The following is a 24,494-nucleotide window of genomic DNA, read 5'->3' on the forward strand; positions in this document are numbered from 1 at the left end:
TGGCATCAGCTCACCCTTTGTCTTGAGAAACTGGTTTAGCCACTCCCCAGACTTGTCTGGGAAATACACTTCACTCATGATTTCAGCTTATGTTCATATTACATTACATATAATGTTGCTACATGCATTTTACCATATTACTTATCAGCAAGTTATGAGTTTTCAAATGGTATCTCACCTGGCATGTGTTGTACCAAGATTATTACAATAGGGTGTGAATACATTGGTGTTTTCCATCAGACCTCCCTCATAAATTTTAGCCCAGCAGTCAGAGTACTCTCCTGGGATGTGGAAGAACCTTAGTTTAAATTCCACCCTCCACCAGAGGTGGGGTGGTGGGGGAGGGATTTGCTGCCTCTGAGGTGAGTGTCCTACCCTCTAGGCTATAGGATAGTCTGATGTGGGGATCCCTCAATCTGTGTCCTGTTGAATCTGTTGCACTCTGGATAAATAATTTTAAAAAAATTATTGGAGCAGAGGGACTGCATTCTAGGTATTCCACCTCCTAGGTGAATGCCCGATCTAGCTACAAAATCATTATTATGCTTGTTCTCTTTCTCCCTCTACTGCATGGGTGCTCAATGATTCTTTCATTATTTATTTACGGTGATCCCAGTTCAAATCCCTTCTCCCCCTGAGGTGGAGGGGGGACTTGACCCACAGGTCTCTGACATTCCAGTTGAGTACCCTACCATTGGACTAATAGTCAAGAGGGAGGTGGTCCTCCTGCCCCATCCTGTGGCTGTTTTCTGCAAGCTTGCCTACAGGGGCTCAATTTGGTAGGCAAGCTCTGATCACATCTTCTGGATCAGGCCCCGCAGATGAGGTAGGTGGAGCAATACCTATCTTCCCTCAGTTTCAGCATCGCTCTGTGGGCTTCAGCACCTGGACATCTGGCACGGAGCTGCAGTGAGCATGCTCAGAAGCAAAAACATAAGCACCTAGGGAAATTCTACTGCAAACATTTAGGTGCCAAGTGAGTTTAGACATCTACAGGGTTCTGGGGAAGCTTCTGTGAATCACAGTGAGCCCTGTTCCTTTGTGGCTCTAGTCCTCATTGAATCTTACCTTAGTCCTCAGTTCCTCCTGTGCCACTGACACATCGGGCAGTCTACTTCCTCCATTTATTACAGTTTCTTGCTACCTGTGGTGGTACTTCCCAGATGGCGCCAGCACATTAAATTCCCTTGGTTACTGTCTTGTGCCAGTTCTTCCCTGGCCTTCTTTACTTTCTCTTTTCTCACTCTCAGGTACCCAATTCAATGCCTGCTTAGCATGTCTTCCATCTTCCATATGGTATACAGCTCCCAGTCACCTGAGCCTTCTTTCTTTGATGATATTTTCTAATATGTCCAGCTCTGGCAGCTCCCTTCCTCTCACATTCGCTATTTTCTCTTTCCATGAAATGTGTAATATCTTCCTCAGCCATCTGTGGTGGGCAACCTTCAATCTCTTTTTGTTAGCCACTGTCATTGGTCAAATCTCTGCTCCATATAGTAGCATGTTCAGTACAATCACATGGTCTAATCTGACCTTGAGTTTGGTGTGGAGACTTCTATTTGACCAGATGTTGTTCATCCTTCCAAAAATGGTGTTTGCTTTTCCTAATCTCATTTGAATATCTTTATCACAGCCACCTTCAAATACCATCACACTCCTTAGGAGGCAGAACTCTTTTACCTGTTCAATTTCTTTTCCATCCATGCATATCTTTAAAATAAAGAGGAGACGCAGGGAAGATAGATTCAGTTCAGATTCAAAATACATGGGTTCAGGAGAGAGCTGCAGAGGCAAAAGAAGCAGCACAGAGGGAAGACTGCAAGCCACTCTACAGAATAATGAAAAATATTTAAGAAAGAACCAGACCATCACAGGTGATGTACATTAGGGGCTCTCATAGACAGGTGTTGAAAATGCATTAAGAACAAGTCAGATGCTGGAACATACGTTTCCTTTCATTATTAAACTGTCCAGAGCTGACAATAATGCACAGGTTCAAGAGAAATGTGAGAAATAGAAGAGGGACCAATAACACCCAGTGAAATTAAAGCAGCCATCAAAGGTCTCAAACAGGGGCAAAGCTCCTGGGGTTGACAGAATTCAAGCAGAGGTGCTAACAGTTGGAGGCAAAATTGCAATTGAATAGCTAACAAAACACTGTAATGAAATATGGGTGAAACAGCAAGGAGCACAACACTGAAAAGATGGCATCATCGTGGCATTGCCAAAAAAGTGTGGTCTGAGTGTACAAACTGAACAGCTATTGTACTGCTATCAATCCCAGGCAACGTGTTGGTTACCATTATTCTGAATAAAATGAAAAACGACTGGATGAAATATTACAAGAACAGGCTGGGTTCTGTCCAGGTAGACCACATTGTGAACAGACATTCACTTTTTGACACATCATCTAAAAAGCTACTGTTTGGCAAAAACTCATCTGAATCAACTTTATCAACCTTAAGAAAGTATTTGGTAGTATCCAAAGAGAGAGATCCACATGGAATATTGCTACCATAAGAGTTTATATATCATTCAGCATACCTCGTGCTAATATTAGTATAATATATATATGAGGATTAGTTTTGCTGTGTGACAAAAGCCAGTCCTCTAACATCATTATTATTCATTATTTGCATAACAACACTTGAATACTTCAAATGAGATTGGAGTTCCATTGTGCTAGGCGCTGTAAATACACATAAGAGGTTGTTCTGAAGATTAAATAGACAAGATAGACATAGGACAGGAGAAAGGGATATAATATTGCAAACATCAGATGTGAAACCGAGGCACAGAGATATTAACTGGCTTGCCTGAAGTCACATAAGACGTTTATGTCACAGTGAAATATTGAATTCTGATCTCTTGATCCCAAATCTAGGGCCTTAAATATAAAACCATTCTTTCCTCCCTGACCTGGGGTGATGGCCATTTTTTCATTAGTGTTTACACCTTGTAGGCGGGGTAGTCCTTTTCTTGTTCTTACTTTGCTGACAAGCCTATTCCAAAAATAATCTATTCTCAATTGAATGCTCTGGAGAATAAACAACATATGGCACTGCATTTGGGAGGTATAGCGGTTTGGATATAGATGGAAGGAAAATTTTTAAAGGGTGCCTACTGCTAAGTTGAGATACTGGGGTCTACCTGATTCTATCCTGAAGTTAGACAGGAGAATCATGTATGACAACAATGTCTGTATTAATCATTACATGGCTTTCTCTAGATAACTTTAGTCATGGGTTTGTCAAACGGGGGAAGGGTTTGTCACATTCTGAAAGCTTAAAAAGAAAATTTATGACCAACAGTGAGACTCCTGGTACTTAGTTCTTTTAAGACATAGTTTTCATATAACTGACCTCGTGACCAGATTACAGGACGGGCTGTAGACACACAGGAGAATTAATGCAAGCTAGAACTGGTGTTAACTCCTGTTATTTAACAACATGGCCATAAGAGAAGTATTCAAAAGAAAAAAGACATCAGGTACTGTGGGTGGCAAGCTTATTGGCAAGGGCCTTCCATTACCCCACTCATGTCACTTTCTGTGACAAGGTAGGTGGTGGTTGGCATATGGTTTAGATAGCATGCAGAGCTTTCCTGTGAAAAGGGTGGGCTGACTTACAGCCAGCAAGCACCACTTCCCAAGGGATGACATACGCCATGCTACAGCCTCTTTTGGAGAGCAGAATGTATAAAGGTTTTACAAAATCCCATTCATTTTGTCCTTTTCTGCTTTTCTGGTGTGTCTTAATGTGTTATAAATATCATTGTCTTATGACCCTGCTGTGGTAAGAAGCAATGCTCTGCTTTTGTCTGATTTTTCATTTGCACCAAGTGCTGAAAGAGGGAGCTAAAAACCTTCTTCTTAAAAATTCCTCAGTTACCGTCTATATTTCCTGCCATTTCTATTGGCGTCAGAGGTTTAATTGCATCCATAGTAGCACAGTAGTCTGATCTCTTCTTTGTTGCACCTTTGTAACTTGCTTTTTATCCCTTCTTTTTGGAGTTTAGTTAGTTCTGGCACCACAGACACAGAAGTAATAATCACTCAAAACAGCCATGTTAGCTAGAACAGACAGGACCACCTTTTAAAAGGTGTCTCAGTCGTACCCCTGAGTTTCTACCCTCAATCAATTATAGACACAATTTTACACAGAATCTTAAGTGACTGTAGATGTACAATAGTTCAATAGGCCGACTGGTAATGAGACATCTGAATTCTTCCACCTATGCTTACAAAATTGCACTTGCAGATATGCCAAATTAAAAGACACTTCAGAAAATTTGATCCAAAGAATCTGGGCTTCGCCTTCATTTTTCCCCGGGGGGAGGGGGGGGTGGGAGATTTTATCTAGAAACAGCACTTTTACCTAATAATCTGTGATGTCATAGTATTTGTTACTTAATCTTTCAACCAGTTTCTTAATCCCTCTGATAGATTCTCCCAAGTCTATATTAATGAACATAATGGCATGAGTTCTTGCTCTACAGACAGGTAAGCTCTAGCACACAATTATAAAGTCACAGAAATTAGAGATGCAAATGAACTATTAGGTTATCTAACACAATACGGAACAGGACTGGAATATCAAACAAGAAGATTTAGATTGCCTTGATTTGGATGACCTTGAAAACTGAAGTAACAGAAGAGGGATTAAAATGAATAGTGCAAAGTGACTAACCACAAATTGTTTTGCTATAAACTGGGGATTTACCAGTTGGAAGCAAGAGAGAAGAAGAAAGTCCTGGGTATATTGATCGATGACAGGATGACTACGAGCCAACAATGTGATGTGACTATGAAAAAGGCTAATGCAGTCCTAGGATGCATCAGGCATGTTATTTCCAGACAGGGAAGTGTTAATACCATTATACAAGGCACCGGCGAGACCTCACCTGGAATAATGTTTGCAGTTCTGGTCTCCCATGTTTAAGAAAGATGAATTCAAACTGGAACAGGTGCAAAGAAGGTCTACAAGGATGATCAGAGGAATGCAAAAATCTACCTTATGAGAAGAGACTCAAAGAGCTTGACTTGTTTAGCCTAACCTGAGGGGAGATATGATTGCTCTCTATAAATAGATCAGAGGGATAAATGCCAGGGAGGGAGAGGAGTTATTTGAGGTAAGCACCAATGTGGACACAAGAAGAAATTGATATAAAATGGCCATTGATCATTTTAGGCTTGAAATTAGGTGAAGGAGGAGTGAAGTTCCGGAACAGCCTTTCAAGGGGAGTAGTGGGGGCATAAAATCTAACTGGCTTCAAGACTGAGGTTGATAAGTTTATGGAGGGCATGGTAAGATGAGACTGCCTACAATGGCATGTAGCTGATCTGTGATTGCTAGGAGCAAATATCTCCAATGGCTGGTGATGGAACACTGTATGGGGAGGGCCCTGAGTTACTACATAGAATTCTTTCCCAGGTGTCTGGCTACTGGGTCTGGCCCACATTTTTAGGGTCCAACTGATCACCATATTTGGGGCAGAGAAGGAATTTCCCCACAGGTCAGATTGGCAGAGACCCTGGGGGGTTTCGCCTTTCTCTGCAGCACAAGGCCTGGGTCACTTGGAGATTTAAAGTAGTGTAAATGTGGATTCTCTGTAATTGATGTCCTCAAATCTTGATTTAAAGACTTCAGTAACTCAGCCAGAGGTTATGGATCTATTATAGGAGTAGGTGGGTGAGGTTCTGTGGCCTGAAATGTGCGGGAGGTCAGACTAGATGATCATGATGGTCCCTTCTGGCCTTAAAGCCTATGAGTCTAAGTTATTTTTTTGCAGTTCACCAGCAGCAGAAATGACTCTGCACTTCTATTATATGTATACTTCCTCAGCTTTTATCATTTGTATTTTTTTCATACATTTGGTGAATCAAGATTATTTCTCCTCTACTGTTTCTTCCTGTTTGAGGTTAAGATGACTCAATCAGGATCTAGGATTAAAACCAGGGCATTTAGAAGCTGAACTGTTCCCTTGACTGCTACCACCATTATCAGGCTTATTTTATTTACAAACATTTCTTTAGTAGTTATCCCCCTATTATCAGAACACTTCATTAATGAAACTAGCTTCAGAACATCTGCAGTGATATAGGAAAATATTAACAACTCCATTTTAGAGATGGGTTAAATTAGGAAGTGAGCCTGGGTGCTGAGAACCAACAGCTGACCCAGCACACCGGTCACTTAGGGTATGTCTACACTGCAATTAGCCCATCCTGTGAGGTGGGAGGGTCCCAGAACTCAGGGTTAAGCCCGAGCTCAGAAGACTAAATTGCAATAAAACAGACCCGCCGCCCAAACTTCACAAGCCCAAGTCAGCTTGGCTTGCGAGCTTTTTAATTGCAGGGCTAGATTTTTAATTGCAGTGTAGACATACCCTTAAATGACAATTAATTTCCCCCAGGGCAGACGTGATAGGGCCTAATTAGTGGATTAGAATAGGCTGGGGGAAAACTAATGTGGAAATTGGCATATTAACACAGGAGGAACACAAAGGCACTGGAAGGCACTGCAAGGGAGAGAGTCAGGCTACTAGAACCAATCTTTGGGTAGCGAGATCTCGTCCCTCTCCTTGGCACAGATCTGAGGAGAAACTATAAATAATTATGGTTTATGAATCAGTAAGGTGGTGGAAAGAGCAAATGTAAATAAACTGCTCTGGGGTATTTAATAAATGAATGCCTCTGAATATGTGTAGACTGAGCTTAAGACACGAACAGGATGTTGCCCTATCACAGGAAGAGAGAGGTGAAATCATTATGGGAAGCCTGAGGCAGTCTGGAAGAGAACCCAGACCTCCAAGCTCCCACTCTAATATTTGACTCAGGTGAAGTTGAGAACTTAGATTGAAGGACAATAAACCTATTTACCAAAACAAGATTTCAGCATGCATATTGACACAAATGTTATGTATGTGATAATGAGAAATATCTGGAAATCTGTCCATTTTGGCAAGGGCACAAAGTTCTTAAGCGTAACAGCTTCTTATTTTCTTTTAAATTAACATAAAGGAAAAATGAAGATAAAGGTCCAGAAAATCTATTATCCACCTCAGATGAGCCACTCAGGGCAATTCTATATTTGCTATCTGAATTGATCATCAGAATGGAACAGTTTTCACAGAACTCACCTGCAGTCAGTCAAAGATACCCTCACTTGTATCTGCATCTTGATTGGTGAAGTGAATATTTCCAGACTTCTGAATTTTTCACTGAAGATGAGGGAAACAGATTCTTTCTGACTCATAGCTGTTTTCAGCCAATCAAGAACCAGGATATTTCTTCCTATCTGAATGCCTTTAATTTGATGGTGACCTTGGAATTATGTTCCAATGCAACTATTTCTACAATTGTTGGTAGTGCTTGTACTTATCATTTGGAAGTCCTGCATAAAAGCTTTTGACCAATCATAAACTAAAGCTCCAAGCTACTGTAGCAGCATCAGCTTTTTAACAGTCCTAAAATCTTTTCTTTTAGAACAGTATCACACTCTGATGCTGGATGCTTGGAAGCAAAACAGTGTGTATTCATTCTGTGGTAGGGTGAGGGAGCATGTGCTTTTGCAAAAGTGTATAAACTGCTACTTGCATATGGGTGTCCAGCAAAAATAGCAAAACAAAAGATATTTTTAGCACACAAATATTGAGGCAGAAGATATAATGTTTTGCAAAGCCAGTTGATGGCTGCATTCCAGATTAGGAGGGCATGATCTAACCCTTTGTGATTTACAGTTATAAACTAGAAGTGACAACTTTGAATGATTAGACCAGAGTGCCAACTCTGCATTAGTTAAAGTAAAGCATCACTGTTAAAGGTGGATTATTCTAAGTGCTCTAAAATCCACATGCTAACTTGGATTGTCTTGAAATTCCCTGTGCCTCCTGGGGGGGTGTTAGTATGTCCTAAGTTGGGGTCATTTAAACATGAGGTTCCAGATATTGTCTCCCAAAAAAACAAACAGCCTTTTAAAATGCATCTGGTTCTTTTAGCTTTTTCTGCATTAGGTGGCTCAAGCTTACATGCTTTGGTCATTGAACCAGAGCAGTTTCCTGTTTTAAGAGTGGTATTTTAAAGTGTTATAAAATCCACATGCAGAGTATGATTTATCTTTAGAAGTATTGTCAAGGAAATTAGCATTGATAAAATAGAGGGAGGAAGAAAGACTTCAATAAGTAGTTATAATAATCATGTTTCTTGAACAATGGGACTGAGTGTGAATAAAGGAAAACAAGTTGGTGGGTCATCTGATAAGAGTTAGCTGATACTCAGCATCTTTAAGATGAGCCACTTATAACATCTTCAGATTCTTATAATTTTTTTGGTGAAGGACTAGGGACTTGGGGGGAGAGGGTTGGAGCACTGAGGGATATGCTGGAGTGTTTTGGAGGAATGCAGGGGGGTGGAGCAGGGAGGCAGTGAGATGGGAAGTGCTTAATTTGCAATGAAAGAGGTGCCGGGGATCAAGCTGGGCAGCTGGAGAGTGACAGCTGCTGGCAGCTGCACTGCCTTCAGACCTGGGCAACTGGAGAACAGCAACTGCTGGCCAGGAGCCTAGAAGTGCCAGGCCTATGAGCTGTCAAGCCTAGACACCCAGCAAGCCCTGGCACAAATTAAAAACTGGAGGGGCATAATAGAGGGAGAGGGGTTGGGAATCCAGCAAAGGGAGGGCGAATAGGAGCGGTTAACAGGGGAGTTTTGTGAGGGAGTTGAGAAGGAGAGTTTGTGGGGGGTGGGGGACTATAAATATTTACCATTCTTTAAATTTAAGCCAAAAACACCCCCTGATAAAAACAAAGGAACAACAAATGAATGAGCTATAGGAGTAAAAATATAATGCAAGCAGAAGTACAGAAACAGAATGGGGGCTATCCAGTTTATTGCACCCAATGCAGCATATTTGATTACCTACCCTGTGTGCAGGTGGCATATGTGTGCATTCGGTGCAAGGAGCTCCTCACTCTCAGACACCATTTACGGGCTTTGGAGACCAGAATGGCTGAACTGGAGGAGCTAAGAGAGACAGAGAGGTACATAGATGAGACTTTCTGAGACACAGTAGAACGGTCCCATTTACAGTCTGACAGCCTTTGTTCTGTTGGGGAGGATGAAAGTCTCAGGGGAGGAGAACATCCAACTGGAGCAGAGGGAAATGATCTCATAGTTGGGACCCTTCTTCCAGAAGATGTTATGGTATCCTCTTGCACTGAGGATACCTCTCCGGGGAGAGAACTCCAGTTATTAGGAAGAGACAGGTATTAATAATGGGGGATTTGATTATTAGAAAAATAGATCGCTGGGTGACTTGCCTGTCTGGTGTAAAGGTTGCAGATCTCTTGATACATCTAGATAGACATTCTCCCGTCGACTTACCTTACTGTTCTTTTAGTGGTGGATTACTGTAGTCGACCAGAGAGTGCTATGCAATCGATTTAGCGGGTCTTCCCTAGACCCGTTAAATCGACACCTGCTGCATCGATTGCAGCAGCACAGATCTATTGGTAAGTGTACACTGGGCCTGACTATTGAATAGTTTTCAGATTGTGGGTGACTCACAAACCATTCAATTACAATTATTCACCACCACTTTTTGTTTGCAATTCTTATTCTAACTGGTGACATGGCATTGCTTCTGCCCCCTGCCTGGATGACAAACGTTTTGAAAGAATAACGGATGATGAATAATAAATAACAATGAATGACAATGTACAAAATATTTCCCACACAAATTTTCATAAATATCAGATTTTTTTCCAACTATTACCATAGATTAGTCACCCTTGTGCAAAGGGACAATAAGACTATGCAACTCTAAAGTCCCACTTAAAAGCTATTTGAGGGCTTAAATGGAATTTAAATGGTGCACAGGCCTTGTTTGCCCTCTCTGCAGGAGTGAATTTCACACATAATGAATGCTATGACCTCAGGAATAGCAGCCAATTGAATTTGATTTACTTTATTCACAAATATATTAGTATGTTTCCGCTCATTGTTCACTTACTAAATTGTTAGACTTTGAGAGGGAAAGAACATATCTCAGGCTATACTGGACATTTGTTTGAGTAAGTAACATCGCTGGCATTTACAGTTTTCTTTTATTTCATTTAGCAGGGTTAATTTATACAGTTGAACAAGTTACCACTATATATCTCTAATAGTTTTACTCCTTTATCAGATATTTACTGCAGAGAATCTGATTGTATGTGGTATTTTTTTAAAAAGGGTTAACAGAAAATATATTGTTTCAATGCATTTTTCCAGAGACTTGTTGATTTTGCTCCCTTTTTTCCTATGTGAAGACATATGGCTTTAGGTCTATGGACACCTAATTGTACAATTCTCTTCTGCTGAAAATTTGTAAGACCAAGTATCAGTGATTTCAAATGAGGAACTTTAAACAGTACTTAATTGAATTAATCCTTAAGTAATAAATGAGCAATTTGTATAATAGTTTGTACAGTGCTCATCTAAGCTGAATGGCACAAAGGGCCCTGAATTGGTTTAGCATTTAATTACACTTCACAGGTTTACAGTTCATATTTATAATATATTCTCCTCAAGTGGGCTTTCAAGAATGTCTGCCAGACACAATAAATAATGGTTATGTATACAGCTGAATTTGTGGTGATTGAAGGAAGGGGAATGGCTTATCAGATTAAAATAAACATTATGGCTGCCTGTGTGAGTCCTATACACTTTCCTCCAAAAGCTGCTTTTCACCAGTTAAAATAGATAATCAGTAATACAGTGTTCTGAAAATGCAGAGTGATGCTAATACCCTCATACTTTTTTTACTTCAAAAGTAAATCAAATCCATTTGTTCTACAATATTTATCCTGTAAATTTCCGTCATTATGAACACTGCTTGAAATTCTCATATTTGATTTAAATTATACTTGTTCCAAGTTACTTTGATTCAAATTATATCCGGTGGATTTCAATAATGCAATTTCATTTTACTTTTTTATTAGTTATTAAAACTCATGAAACCACTTTTCCCAGAGTGGTTGATCTTTAGCTTAAAGCTGCATAGTCTCTCACAATGTCTTATACAACTTTTTATGAGGGTTAGTCAACAATAACCACAGATGATGATACCTAGTGTAACATTTTATTTTCTATTTACCCTAGCAATAAAGAAGCATAAAGACTATGAAATATCAAACAAGAACCACTGTATAAAGCTCAGAAACCACATTTTATTATGTAAACTGTGCTAAACAAATGCAACAATGTTTAATATACTTGCTTGAAGTTATATAGAAATATAATTGAACATTTTATTGCAAAATCATATCTCTATACACCCGAGTGACGAAAACAGTGTTAATAAATTTGCGTGCTCTCCCTGTTGTCATATATTTTACTCTAAGGATTCCTACAGTAAACACAATTTTGTTAACAATAGCTCTTTGATGGCTTGTAAGTACAATCAAACAAAAATGTGATTATGCATATGTAGAAAAGAATACCTTAGGATAATCCTTTAATGTGGTGTGGGAGCATTTTAGCGTACTACTGCTATCGTTAGGCTTGAACTTGCAGTCCTCACATAGGCAAAACTCCAGATGAAGTAAATGGGAAATTGTCCAAGGGACGACTGCAGGATTAGACCTCTATTCTGCCAGCAAAATGTTAATGCACTATATCACTTAATCACAGAAGTTGGTTCTGGAGAACAACATTTAATTACTTCATGTTTTTCAAACATATATGTGAAAGACCTTTACAAAGTAAGTTAAATATCATTATCCCCACGTATCCAAACTGAAGTACATAGAGGAGAAGTAACTTCACCCATTGCAGGATTATCCTATGCATTTATTTCTGGTGCTTTGTTAAATCTTATTTTAAATGTCAAGAGATGTGTCTCTCACCACATCCCTAAGGAACTATTCCCAAAAGAAAGAAGGGCTACTCTCCTTTCAAGATTGAACTGTGCTAGGAATGGGAAAGAGGGGATGCTGCCTGAGTAGCAGAACCTGGGGGTTTAGGCCTCTGAAAGGCACAAAGCTCTCTGGGAGCTCCGACAAGTGCAGTGAGAGGAACGCTTTGCTCCCTAGCTTGTTGCAGGACAGATATGTACTCAGTACTCAGACACCACCCCGGTGCAACTAGCACTGATGGCTGCACAATCCCCAGAGTACAGGAAAAGGAAATAAATCAGGGCCTGTGAAGAACCAAAAGCTGCATGACAGTGGGAGCAGCAGGCTGGACACAAAAGCCTGGGAGCTGGCTGTGAAGGAAAGACTGGGTAGCAAGCCATGTGGGAGCTAGAACTGTAGCGCTGAGAGTCAAGCAGATACAGTGTTATTTCTGGTCCAGGGACAGCTGTACCTCCAATAAGGATATACAGGACAGCAACCTGCAGGTGGTACACAAGTATGTGTGGGTTATGAATAGAGCTGGTCGGAGAATTTTAGTTTTTGTTCCTAAAAAAAAAAAAATCAATGAAAACCTTTTCATTGACATCAAAAATTTTCTTCAGAAGTTTCTGGGTCTTCAAAAAAATCCCACCCAGCATACTGCCAAATGATGAAAAGGTTCTCCATTTTTGGCTGTTTTTTGAGGGGTGGGATTTGGGAGCTTTTGACCCCGCCCTCCCCTATTATACAGGCAAAACTGCACAGGATTGTTTCAAGGGACAAGATAAGATGTCAAGTTTATTATAATAACACAATTTGATTTAAGATCAATAACTAATATCTAATACCTATGTATACACACACACACATACACACACACACACAACAAATGTTCAGCTGCTAGATAGTTACCAGTCCTGAATGTAGCTTGAGTTCGTGGCTTGGGTTCATAGCTTGTGGCGGCTAACTGGCCAGGAAAACCAGGCACAAGGAAGAACTGGCTCTCTGTTGGGCATGCACCGATGCCCTTCCATTTTGGCAGCAGAATGTTACACTCCAAAGTCTTCCATCTCACCCATCCTTTTTATAGGCTTTTCTTTGAATCCAGAGTCTATAGGTCTTGCTGTGTCGTGCTGCCTCAGCGTTCGGTGCGATTGATCACCCGTCAATTGCAGACATGACTTTCAGCCTAGGACCTGGCTTTGATGTTTCTTCAATTGTCCTTTTATTCTTTTCTTTTGAAGGTGGGCTCTTCTTGCTTTGTCAGGGCTGTTGTCTGCATCTTCAGCCGTTAGTGTTTACACTTTATTTCATCAGGACAGGCTGGGGCTGGAGGTTGATTCCATCATCCATCCATACCTCATTCACACATCTAAACTAAACTAATAAGATTACAGCAGGGTTTTGCAAAAATGAAGTGAGCATTTTAAAATGGAGTTTGGGAGAAGTTAAAATGGAGTTTGGGTTACAACATGGACAAGTGTAAGGAATGGTAAACAGTGAACAGAAGTTACAACATGGACAAGTGTAAGGAATGGCAAACAGTGAACAGAAGTTACAATATAGACAAGTATAATGAATGACAAACAATGAGCAGAAGTTACAATGTTGAAACAAGAAAAGGAGTACTTGTGGCACCTTAGAGACTAACCAATTTATCTGAGCATAAGCTTTCGTGAGCTACAGCTCACTTCATCTGATGCATCCGATGAAGTGAGCTGTAGCTCACGAAAGCTTATGCTCAAATAAATTGGTTAGTCTCTAAGGTGCCACAAGTACTCCTTTTCTTTTTGCGAATACAGACTAACATGGCTATTACTCTGAATGTTGAAACAGTGTAAGTCTCAGCGATTTAAGCAGCAATTGGATTGAAAGTGAAACTCAATTAGCCAGTTATTGGGGTACCTAGTTTTATGAATGAATGTCGTTTCATTCATAAAACTTTACTTATGAAGTTATATTAATAAAGTGAACAATTAAAAACAATTTCAGTGATCAGTTCTACATTGTCCACCTTTTGACCCTTCAATCCAGGGTTATTGAATGGGTCCCACTTTATGTAATTGTTTTAAGGCTATAAATGTGAACCTGTGGTTTTAGCTTAAAATATATCTGTTTTATCCAACAGCACATGCAGAGCATTAGAACCAACATAACAGTCAGGATTACTAATAGAACAATGATGGGATGAAGAATTATATCTAGAACTGCTGACCAGGTGGGCTGCTCCTACAACACTCTGCCCCTTGATCTATGATCATTACAGTAGTTGTTGTCATTGTAGGACACAGGTGATCTGTTGCAAACAAACCAAACTAAAACCATTACAATTCACTAAACACCAGATATAACATAAACACAAATATACCCAATTATAACTATAATAATTGGGAATACAATAAAACCATCATATTACAATAATTGAGTACATTGACAAACAAAATGAGGCCCAAGTTTGATGCTGCAGTAGCCAGCAAACAATAAAAGTGAACCCTAACCCTTAAGTACACACAACAAATAAGATTTTGTAGGAGTACCACAGTTGTTATGCCAGGTGAAACTGATTTGGACTTAAACTAACATTTAGTTACTTAAATGTTCCAGAATCCCCTATTCCTAACAATTGTTCTCAAGTGGTCTCTGGGGACCTGAAAGCTAGGGCCCTACAATCACAGGCCAAGGTCTTACAGGTTATGGGGGCCCACGAACTACCCTTCAGGGCTAGATTGACAGAGCCAGAAGAGTACCCAGAAGTTACCTGCTACAGGACAGGCCCAACAAAGAAAATAACAGAACGCCACTAACCATCACCTTCAGCCCCCAACTAAAACCTCTCCAACGTATCATCAAGGATCTACAACCTATCCTGAAGGATGACCCATCGCTCTCACAGATCTTGGGAGACAGGCCAGTCCTTGCTTACAGACAGCCCCCCAACCTGAAGCAAACACTCACCAGCAACCACACACCACACAACAAAAACACTAACCCAGGAACCTATCCTTGCAACAAAGCCCGTTGCCAACTGTGTCCACATATCTATTCAGGGGACACCATAATAGGGCCTAATCACATCAGCTACACTATCAGAGGCTCATTCACCTGCACATCTACCAATGTGATATATGCCATCATGTGCCAGCAATGCCCCTCTGCCATGTACATTGGCCAAACTGGACAGTCTCTACGTAAAAGAATAAATGGACACAAATCAGACATTAAGAATTATAACATTCAAAAACCAGTCAGAGAACACTTCAATCTCTTTGGTCACTCGATTACAGACCTAAAAGTGGCAATTCTTAAACAAAAAAATTTCAAAAACAGACTCCAATGAGAGACTGCTGAATTGGAATTAATTTGCAAACTGGATACAATTAACTTAGGCTTGAATAGAGACTGGGAGTGGAATGGTCATTACACAAAGTAAAACTATTTTCCTATGTTTATTCCCTCCTCCCCTCCGCTGTTCCTCAGATGTTCTTGTCAACTGCTGGAAATGGCCCACCTTGATTATCACCACAAAAGTCCCCCCCCCCCCGCTCTCCTGCTGGTAATAGCTCACCTTACCTGATTACTCTCTTACAGTGTGTAAGGTAACACCTATTGTGTCATGTTCTCTGTGTATATAAATCTCTCCACTGTATTTTCCACTGAATGCATCCTATGAAGTGAGCTGTAGCTCACGAAAGCTTATGTTCAAATAAATTTGTTAGTCTCTAAGGTGCCACAAGTCCTCCTTTTCTTTTTGCAGATACAGACTAACATGGCTGCTACTCTGAAACCTTCAGAGCTTGAGGAATTACAACCAGAGTGCATAGAGGAAAGTGTGGAATTAACCATACAAGCAAATGTAACTGACAATACACATGTATCAATAATAAAAATCAACAACAAAATGATTATTAGAGAACCTAACCAAAAATAAAACTGATGCATTGGGGATCAAAGTCTCTTGGACAGAGGTGTAAGTGATTGATAATTTTGTTGGGGATGGGGGAAGTAGAGAGAGAAAAAGGCATTTACCCTTTACCTAGTATAGTATCCCCTCTCTCTCTCTGGACTCAATGCTAGCACAGGACACCCACCAAAGACAGACACAGAACATGCAACACAGAACACGGAACACAGACTTTGTCATGACACTATAACCATGGTGTTTTATAACTCTTCATGTGGCGGTTCAGTGATGAGACAGAACACAGCTTTTTGCAAGCAAGCAGGCTGGTCAGCTGAGATGGGCTGTTTTCTGCCCCCCCGCCTTCCACCTTCTCCTTTTATTATATTTCTCCCCCTAAGCATTACACACTGCTACACAAAGGAATGTGTGACGTTAATTCATATACTTAGTTACCATCCCCTATCTACTACAATCCTGGTTCTCAGGCCTTGAGCCCAGGCTAAGAAAGCCTCCCACAATTGCTGTCCAAACAATCAAGTTCTCATGGTTCATATCTAGCCCTTGTCCTTGGATAGAGCAATGTGTGCATTGCTTCTACGAAACAGTCAGGGTGTGCCCCGCCTGCTTCCAGGTGGACTAGCTAAACATTAACCCTTCATCTCCCCGTTTTTTATTTATTGATATTTGGCCATCTCAAGGTAGCCGTCAATTTGTTTTGTCATGCTATTTAACTCCCAGACAGACAAGGACATAACCTGGGGAGCTTTCCAGGGCAAAATTTTACAAAATCTTAACAAGGAAAGAATACATTGTACACAGCAGCAGCAAAAAATAAGCCCAATGATTACAAACACAAAATAACCAAAAGCTCAACATCTGCAATATAATCATCTAAAAGGGGTACACTTCTTTTACTACAATTGTCACCAGCAAAAGGCAATATAAATATCATTCTACTAAGACAGCAAAGGGTGCCATCACTTACATTTGCAGGAATATAATTAAAGGTGCGTGAACCGCAAGTAAAAACCCATCCTGATGGTAGGATGATATGGCCATAATTATATGAAACATTAACAGCATGGGAACAATTTAAAAGAGGTTGAGAAATTTTTCGACAGCCTAAGGGCACCTTTATACTAGTACAATTAACTACACGCGCACAGGTAACATTTGCTATTGAAGCCAATCTTTCCCATATGTTATATGTCATTCGGGCTTATAACGGGGGAGGCGCTTCCGAGCCAACCCCTACAGAAAATAGCAGGCACAAAAGGCACACAATCATCACAGAATTAGCAGTGATTTGGGCGAGAATCGCCACAAACAAAGTCTCAGGAGTCTCTGGCTGTTGATCTGCTGCCAGTCTTCGTTGAGCCGCGGCGACCAATGCTTTTACTGCTCCCCATGTCACGGGCTGGCTTGGGACGCTACGCCTCCTCCGTTTCCGTCCCGTCGTTGTCGACTCGGGGGGCAACGTGGTCTCCTCCAAGGTCAGCTGAAACTCCGGTATGGGATTCGACAGTCCCTGGTGCCATGCCATGTTGTTTAAGTGCCGGTCGCACACACCGAGCTGGAACCCACAACGGTCCTGCAGGGAGAGACACAGCAGCATATCCCCGACCCCAAGTGATTAGAGGTACTGGGCCCAGCCACTGTGGATCGGGCAGCTGACGGTAAAAGACACGTGGTCTTTCCAGTACCTCAGATTTGTGAAAATGCCGATCCGCAGGGGTCTGCTGATCTGCATTCAGTGTTAAATTATTTAAAGTAAACAAGAGGATATGCATTTGTTGTTAAATGTCTCCTAAGGTTCGGAGACGCAGCTCCCCTTGTTTTAATTGTTTATCTAGCAAGGTTTTGAGTGTGCGATTGGCACGTTCAACAATGGCTTGGCCCGTGAAATTATAAGGGATTCCGTGTGTAAGACGGACGTCCCAGCGGGCACAAAAGGTGGAGAGGGCTGCAGAGCAGTAGGCTGGGGCATATCTGTTTTAATTTGGCAGGGGCGACCCATAACAAAAAGGCAGGCCAGCAAATGGTGAATAACTTTGTTAGTGGCTTCCCCACGTTGTGGGGAAGCCCCCAAAAAAACTTAAATAAGTATCAACGGAAACATGTAAAAACAAATAGGGGCGGAATTGTGGCACATGAGTAACATCCATCTGCCACAGCTGATTTGCTGCGGTACCTCGGGGGTTAACGGCATAAGAAAAAGTAGGAGCAGCAGCAGCACAGTGGGGACAGGAACGAACAACGGAACGTGCATGATCAGCAGGAATGTGAAACTGCCGGGCCAAAACAGAGGCAGACTGATGAAAAAAGGCATGGCTTTCAATGGGGTCAGAAAAAAGGGAATTTACCTGACCACGCAACGCGCGACCGGCGCGTGCATTGCCCTCAGTGAGTGGCCCAGGCAGAGGGGTATGACTGCAAATATGAGCAACAAAGTAAGGGAAATGACGAGTGACAAGAAGATGCTGCAAAGACAAAGACAGGCGAAGGAGGTCTGCATCAACCTGAGGGGTAATGAGGGCAAGGGGTAAATGATCAATTACCTGATAAACATAATGGGTATCCACGATTAAATTAAAGGGACAATCAGCAAAAAGTTGAAAGGCCAAAATAACAGCAGCTAATTCTGAGGGCAAAGGGGGATGGTAAAAAAAAAAACAATCTTTTAAATCTAACACACAAAGTTGATCGGTTTGAGGAATTAAATTTGGATTTGGTAAGCCAAATTGCAAGGGGCCCATAGGTTGGATGCGTTTATTTATTTCCCTTAAGTCATGTAACAGCCGCCAAGCACCCGATTTTTTCTTAATAACAAACACCGGGGTGTTCCAGGGACTAGTGGAGCTCTCCAGTCGCTGTGCTTGCAAATGCTGCTGCACAAGCGAATGAAGTGCTTTTAGCTTTTTTAGAGGGAGGGGCCACTGATCAATCCATACGGGCTCTAAGGATTGCCATACCAAGGGTAAGGCGGAGGGCACGGTGGGTGAGGGAGGGTTTTGGGCCATCAGATGTTAATATCGAGGGTGGTGTCTAACTTTGTAAGTAAATCACGGCCCCAAATATTGAGGTGGACAGGGAGCACAAAAGGGCGGATAGTAGCAAGGGTACGGCCTCCCGGTTTAGAGACCGTGACCCAAGACAAACTTTGGCGCCCGGGTTTACTACCCCCGATCCCCCACAATTCTTTAGAAGGAACCGTAGGCCAATTAACCGGCCACTCCAGATCACGAATCACCGTAACGTCAGCTCCAGTGTCCACCAGCCCTGTAAAAGGAACATCATCTAAGAGAAGTGTTAACTGAGGCTTCGAGGGGCGGACTGACATTGTCAGAGCAACAAGTGGAGAAGACGCGCTGTGAGACGGCGAGTGAGACAACGTCGATCCAAAGCCGCCTCCGCCCCGAGTTTGATCCTCGGCAGCTGGCACCTGATAGGGGACTAAAATCAATTGTGCAATTGACCGTCCACGCGGGAGCGACTGTGGAAGATGAGTCCACACCTGAACCTTAATAATGCCAGTGTAATCAGCATCAATGACCCCTGGAATGACAAAAAAGCCCTGTTTCCCAGCATGTGAGCGAGGGAGAACAAGACCTACAAAGCCGGCAGGGAGAGGTCCCGTCACCTGTGTAGGTATGGCACAGACCTCCCCTGGCAGCCGAAAGTCAGTGTCCTCCTGCATGATCAAATCAAGCCCTGCACTTCCAGCAGTCGCCGCCCTCATAGAGTCTACAGATTCCAAGGCAGAGGAGCGATTGCCTGAGTAGGAAACACCCCCATTTGGCCCTGGGTTCGGGGGGGACCCGTCGCGCGGTTTCCCGACCCGCTACGACACTGATTAGCCCAGTGATAACCTTTCCCACACTTGGGGCACTTCTTTGAGGGTCGGGCTGGTGCCTTAGATGAGCGGCACTCCTGCTGAAAATGACCCTCCTTACCACAGCAGTAACAACGCTTCCCCTCCTTCCCAGTTTTTCTGAGGGCGGCAGCCAGAACTCCAGCCTTGTGGGTTTGTGTGCCGATGTTCTGGCACGCCCGCAGCATGTCTGAGAGCTCTAAAATACCAGAGGCTTGTGCTGCCTGGAGAGCACGGCGGCAATCCTCGTTTGCATTTTCAACTACCAATTTTAACAGGAGCTCGTGAGCTGCCTCAGTGTTATCCACCTGCCGGAGGATAGCCTCCTGCAATCTGTTGGTAAAATCCAAAAAGGACTCTGAGGCACCCTGACGGATACTGACAAAGCTTTTGGTAGGCTTGCCTGAATCCGGGACCTTCTTGAAAGCATGCTGGGCACAGGTGGAAATAATGGGGAAGACAGCCTGAGGGAGTTGAGACTGCATCTGAATAGCAGCAAACGGGCCCTCCCCTGCCAAATGCTCATAAATGATACCGCGCTCTCTATGTACCTGAGCTTGGCGTTCTGCCATCTGCCGATACTCACTAAGCCAAATAACATACTGACTGGGTGACAACATCATGCGCAGCAGCGTTTTCCAATCCTCAGAGATTAGGGAGTACCCAGTACCCATCCCTTCAATGAGACCACGCACAAAGGTGCTAGTCAGGCCAAATTCACGAATTGCTTTCTTTACCTCTCTAACCACCGAGTATGGCAAAGTGGTCCAGGTGCCCACGGGGTTGCCCTGGTCATCATTCTGCCAGGTCACCGGGCAAACGGAGACCAGATCAGCCAGCTCCTCCGCTGTAAGATCTGATCGAGCTTTCGCTGCGTGAACCATTTGTTGCACCAGCGAAAGCTTCTGAGCAGATGCAGATGACCCTCCGGGGGGCCCCACGGGGGGAGGGTGATCACACACCGGCTCCGGTGGGGAAGGCCAGGGAGGCGGTGGTAATAGAGGCACTGGGGGCAAAGCAGGGGGAGGGATGGCTGCAGGAGCGAACGGGGGCGGCGGGATCGGCAGCCCCTCTGTTGGTGCTGGAGAGGGCCTTTCCGAGGCGACACTCTGTGTCGCATCGCCAGGAGGGGGGATGGCTGCAGGAGCAGACGGGCGTGGTGAGATCACCAGCCTCACGAGGGAGGGCCTGTCGGAGGCGACACGCTGTACCACATCGCGGCAGAGGTGCCAGGCATGTAAAGCCTGCACGGGCACCCGAGGCTCTTTGTGCAATGTCTGGCCCAATCGCTCCCAGTCCGCTAGCTTAAGGCTTCCGGCTTCAGGATACCACGGGCACTTGGCACACACCTCCTGTAGCAGGAGAGTAAGTGCTCGAGCCGGGCAGTCATGCTGAGCCTTATGCAGCAAATACTGCAGCTCATTGCGGTGTTGCACTTGCAAAGCAGAGAGGGAGCTTCCCATACTTACCACAACGAAAAATACTCACCGGGATCCACGAAGCGGATGAGTGACGCGTCTGAAACCCTTGCCGGGCGAGGTGAGTGCTGAGGGCCCCACGTTTGGGCGCCAGTTGTGGCGGTTCAGTGATGAGACAGAACACAGCTTTTTGCAAGCAAGCAGGCTGGTCAGCTGAGATGGGCTGTTTTCTGCCCCCCCGCCTTCCACCTTCTCCTTTTATTATATTTCTCCCCCTAAGCATTACACACTGCTACACAAAGGAATGTGTGACGTTAATTCATATACTTAGTTACCATCCCCTATCTACTACAATCCTGGTTCTCAGGCCTTGAGCCCAGGCTAAGAAAGCCTCCCACAATTGCTGTCCAAACAATCAAGTTCTCATGGTTCATATCTAGCCCTTGTCCTTGGATAGAGCAATGTGTGCATTGCTTCTACGAAACAGTCAGGGTGTGCCCCGCCTGCTTCCAGGTGGACTAGCTAAACATTAACCCTTCATCTTCAGCTGGTACCAGCTCTCCTGATGTTCTGGTTCAGAGGCTAAAAGATAGAAGCTTAGAAACACATTAGCACAGTGCTCCCACCATGGCAGACCCTGCTTCGTCTCTGCCACAGTGTGTCCAGTACTTGGGGTTGCACCAATGCTCATTAAGCGGTGCATTTCTTGTGAGTTTACATCCTCCCTTTCTCCCAGTAAAAGGGCATTAACACTCCATCTAGAAAAATGTTCCTGTTTTAAAATCCCCAGCCACTTTGCCTTGGCCTGGAGATCTGAGGCAGAAACTGGCACTGTTGTTACTGTTTCACTTTTACCACCCTCTCTCATGGTTGTGGTTTGGCATTTTGGCCCCAGGGAGGAGGAATCCACCCAAATATCCCCTTCCCCATCTCCAGAGGGGCCCCTTCTGGGGTCTCGAATGTCTCTTCTCCTGATGTTACTCCTGCAATTTGTCTGTTTGCAAATCCCAATTTTTGTTCCAGCTGTGTAATGAGTGATTTACAGTGAGCAGAAGTTACAATGTTGAAACAGGTTTCAGAGTAACAGCCGTGTTAGTCTGTATTCGCAAAAAGAAAAGGAGTACTTGTGGCACCTTAGAGACTAACCAATTTATTTGAGCATGAGCTTTCGTGAGCTACAGCTCACTTCATCGGATGCATACCGTGGAAACTGCAGCAGACTTTATATATACACAGAGAATATGAAACAATACCTCCTCCCACCCCACTGTCCTGCTGGTAATAGCTTATCTAAAGTGATCATCAAGTTGGGCCATTTCCAGCACAAATCCAGGTTTTCTCACCCTCCACCCCCCCACACAAATTCACTCTCCTGCTGGTGATAGCCCATCCAAAGTGACAACTCTTTACACAATGTGCATGATAATCAAGTTGGGCTATTTCCTGCACAAATCCAGGTTTTCTCACATCCCCCCCACCCCCATACACACACAAACTCACTCTCCTGCTGGTAATAGCTCATCCAAACTGACCACTCTCCAAGTTTAAATCCAAGTTAAACCAGAACATCGGGGGGGGGGGGGGGGAGGAAAAAACAAGAGGAAATAGGCTACCTTGCATAATGACTTAGCCACTCCCAGTCTCTATTTAAGCCTAAATTAATAGTATCCAATTTGCAAATGAATTCCAATTCAGCAGTTTCTCGCTGGAGTCTGGATTTGAAGTTTTTTTGTTTTAAGATAGCGACCTTCATGTCTGTGATTGCGTGACCAGAGAGATTGAAGTGTTCTCCGACTGGTTTATGAATGTTATAATTCTTGACATCTGATTTGTGTCAGTGTAAGTTTCAGCGATTTAAGCAGCAATTGGATTGAAAGTGAAACTCAATTAGCCAGTTATTGGGGTACCTGGTTTTATGAATGAATGTAGTTCCATTCATAAAACTTTCCTTATGAAGTTATATTAATAAAGTGAACAATTAAAAACAATTTCATTGATCAGTTCTACACCCCCCATTGTCAAACATTGAAGTTTCCTGCAGAAACAAATAACAAAGTAGTTGTTACACTGAAACAAGTTTTGAAAGGAAAAATGTTGACCAGTTCCAATTAGACTATTATTGTTATAGCTCTGTGCTGGAGTACCCCTTTGGGTTGGGGCAATATTTTTTTTGTAGCCATGGCACACAATTCTATCTAGGATGTTTTCCCCTTTTAGTTTCTAGAAGCCCTAGTCAAGCAATTGTGCTATGGTTGAGGGGTGAGGTGTGTTGGCAGAGCTGGGCACAGAGAAGGGCTGGAGACGGGGGTGCTATGGGTGAGGGGTGAGGTGCGTTGCCAGAGCTGGGCACAGGGAAGGCTGGCAGAGATGGGGTGCTATGGGTGAAGGGTGAGGTGCGTTGGCAGAGCTGGGTACAGGGAAGGGCTGGAAACGGGGGTGCTGTGGTTCAGGGCTGAGGTGCATCGGCAGAGCTGTGTGGGACCCATGGGACGGACAGACTGTGCTTTCTGTAAATCAGGACTGAAGTGCGTGAGCAGGGCCAGGTGGTAGCAATGTGCACAGTGCACCTCTGCTCTGGCTTGCTCTGGTTCTGTCACACCGCACACACCTAGGCCCCCTGCCCTCATTAAGTAACAGTCTGAGAGGCGGGAGTGGAGCAGAGCTGAGCCTTGGTGCATCCAATGTGCACTCAGACTTTGCCTCCCACCCAGCCTTGGCAGTACCACGCTGGAAGCCAGGACTTTGACACCAGCGTCTGGTTAGCAAACACCCAAAGTGGGTAAGAGTTTATGGGAACCCACTGATGGCTACAGCCTGAAGATCCTAGTGCTTGGAGCACTTACAGCACTTACCTCCAGTTCTAAAAAAAGAAGGGCTGGAATGTACTTCTAATACAAAGAGTGACTATTAATGGAATGGTCTCAGATTGGGGGAAGGTCTCAAGTGGGGTTCCACAGGAATCTGTTCTGGGTCCGGTGTTATTTAACATATTTATTAATGACCTGGATGTAGGAATAGAAAGCATACTGATCAAGTTTGCAGATGACACAAAGTGGTGAGGGCAAGGGGTTGCAAACATTTTAGAGGATAAAGCTAAAATTCAAAGAGATCTTGAACAAAATTTTGGTCACAAGTATAGTTTCAGAAAGATAGATAAAGAGTTGCATATACCCTTCTGTCTATGTAATCATCCTGAAAGCTCACTCTGGGTTTTGGGAGTTCTCCAGTCAGGGAACAGAAGCATTGCCATATGGCTTAGATGACCAAACTAGTTAAAGCAATAGTTGCAGGAAACAGTTCATGAATTGAACTTTGTCTGCATAAACCAGTTAACAAATAATTTCAAGCAATTAATCTATGCAAATGCAAGTCTGTGGCACATGGTTTCTCAAGAAAATGAGGGAATGCATTTGTTAAATTGTTCACTAAAAAT

General features: G+C 43.2%; 1 protein-coding gene across 4 annotated transcripts; it reads right to left on the bottom strand.

The window, feature by feature from the left end:
- Nucleotides 1–16,077: 16,077 nt before the first annotated feature.
- LOC125632040 (uncharacterized) lies at nucleotides 16,078–21,121 on the bottom strand. Of its 4 annotated transcripts, XM_075125424.1 has the most exons (3): nucleotides 20,195–21,121; nucleotides 18,999–19,051; nucleotides 16,078–17,363 (listed from the first exon to the last, which is right to left on the bottom strand). In XM_075125424.1, the coding sequence occupies exons 1-2, from the start codon at nucleotides 21,104–21,106 to the stop codon at nucleotides 19,019–19,021; spliced, it is 945 nt and encodes a 314-aa protein (XP_074981525.1). In that variant the 5' UTR covers nucleotides 21,107–21,121; the 3' UTR covers nucleotides 16,078–17,363; nucleotides 18,999–19,018. The 4 variants fall into 4 exon arrangements, with proteins under 4 accessions (XP_074981525.1, XP_048695619.1, XP_048695618.1 ...); XM_048839662.2 differs by lacking the exon at nucleotides 18,999–19,051 and having other exon boundaries at nucleotides 20,230–21,121; XM_048839661.2 differs by lacking the exon at nucleotides 18,999–19,051.
- Nucleotides 21,122–24,494: the final 3,373 nt, after the last annotated feature.

This window comes from Caretta caretta, chromosome 2 (assembly GCF_965140235.1).
Source record: "Caretta caretta isolate rCarCar2 chromosome 2, rCarCar1.hap1, whole genome shotgun sequence".
NCBI lineage: Eukaryota > Metazoa > Chordata > Testudines > Cheloniidae > Caretta > Caretta caretta.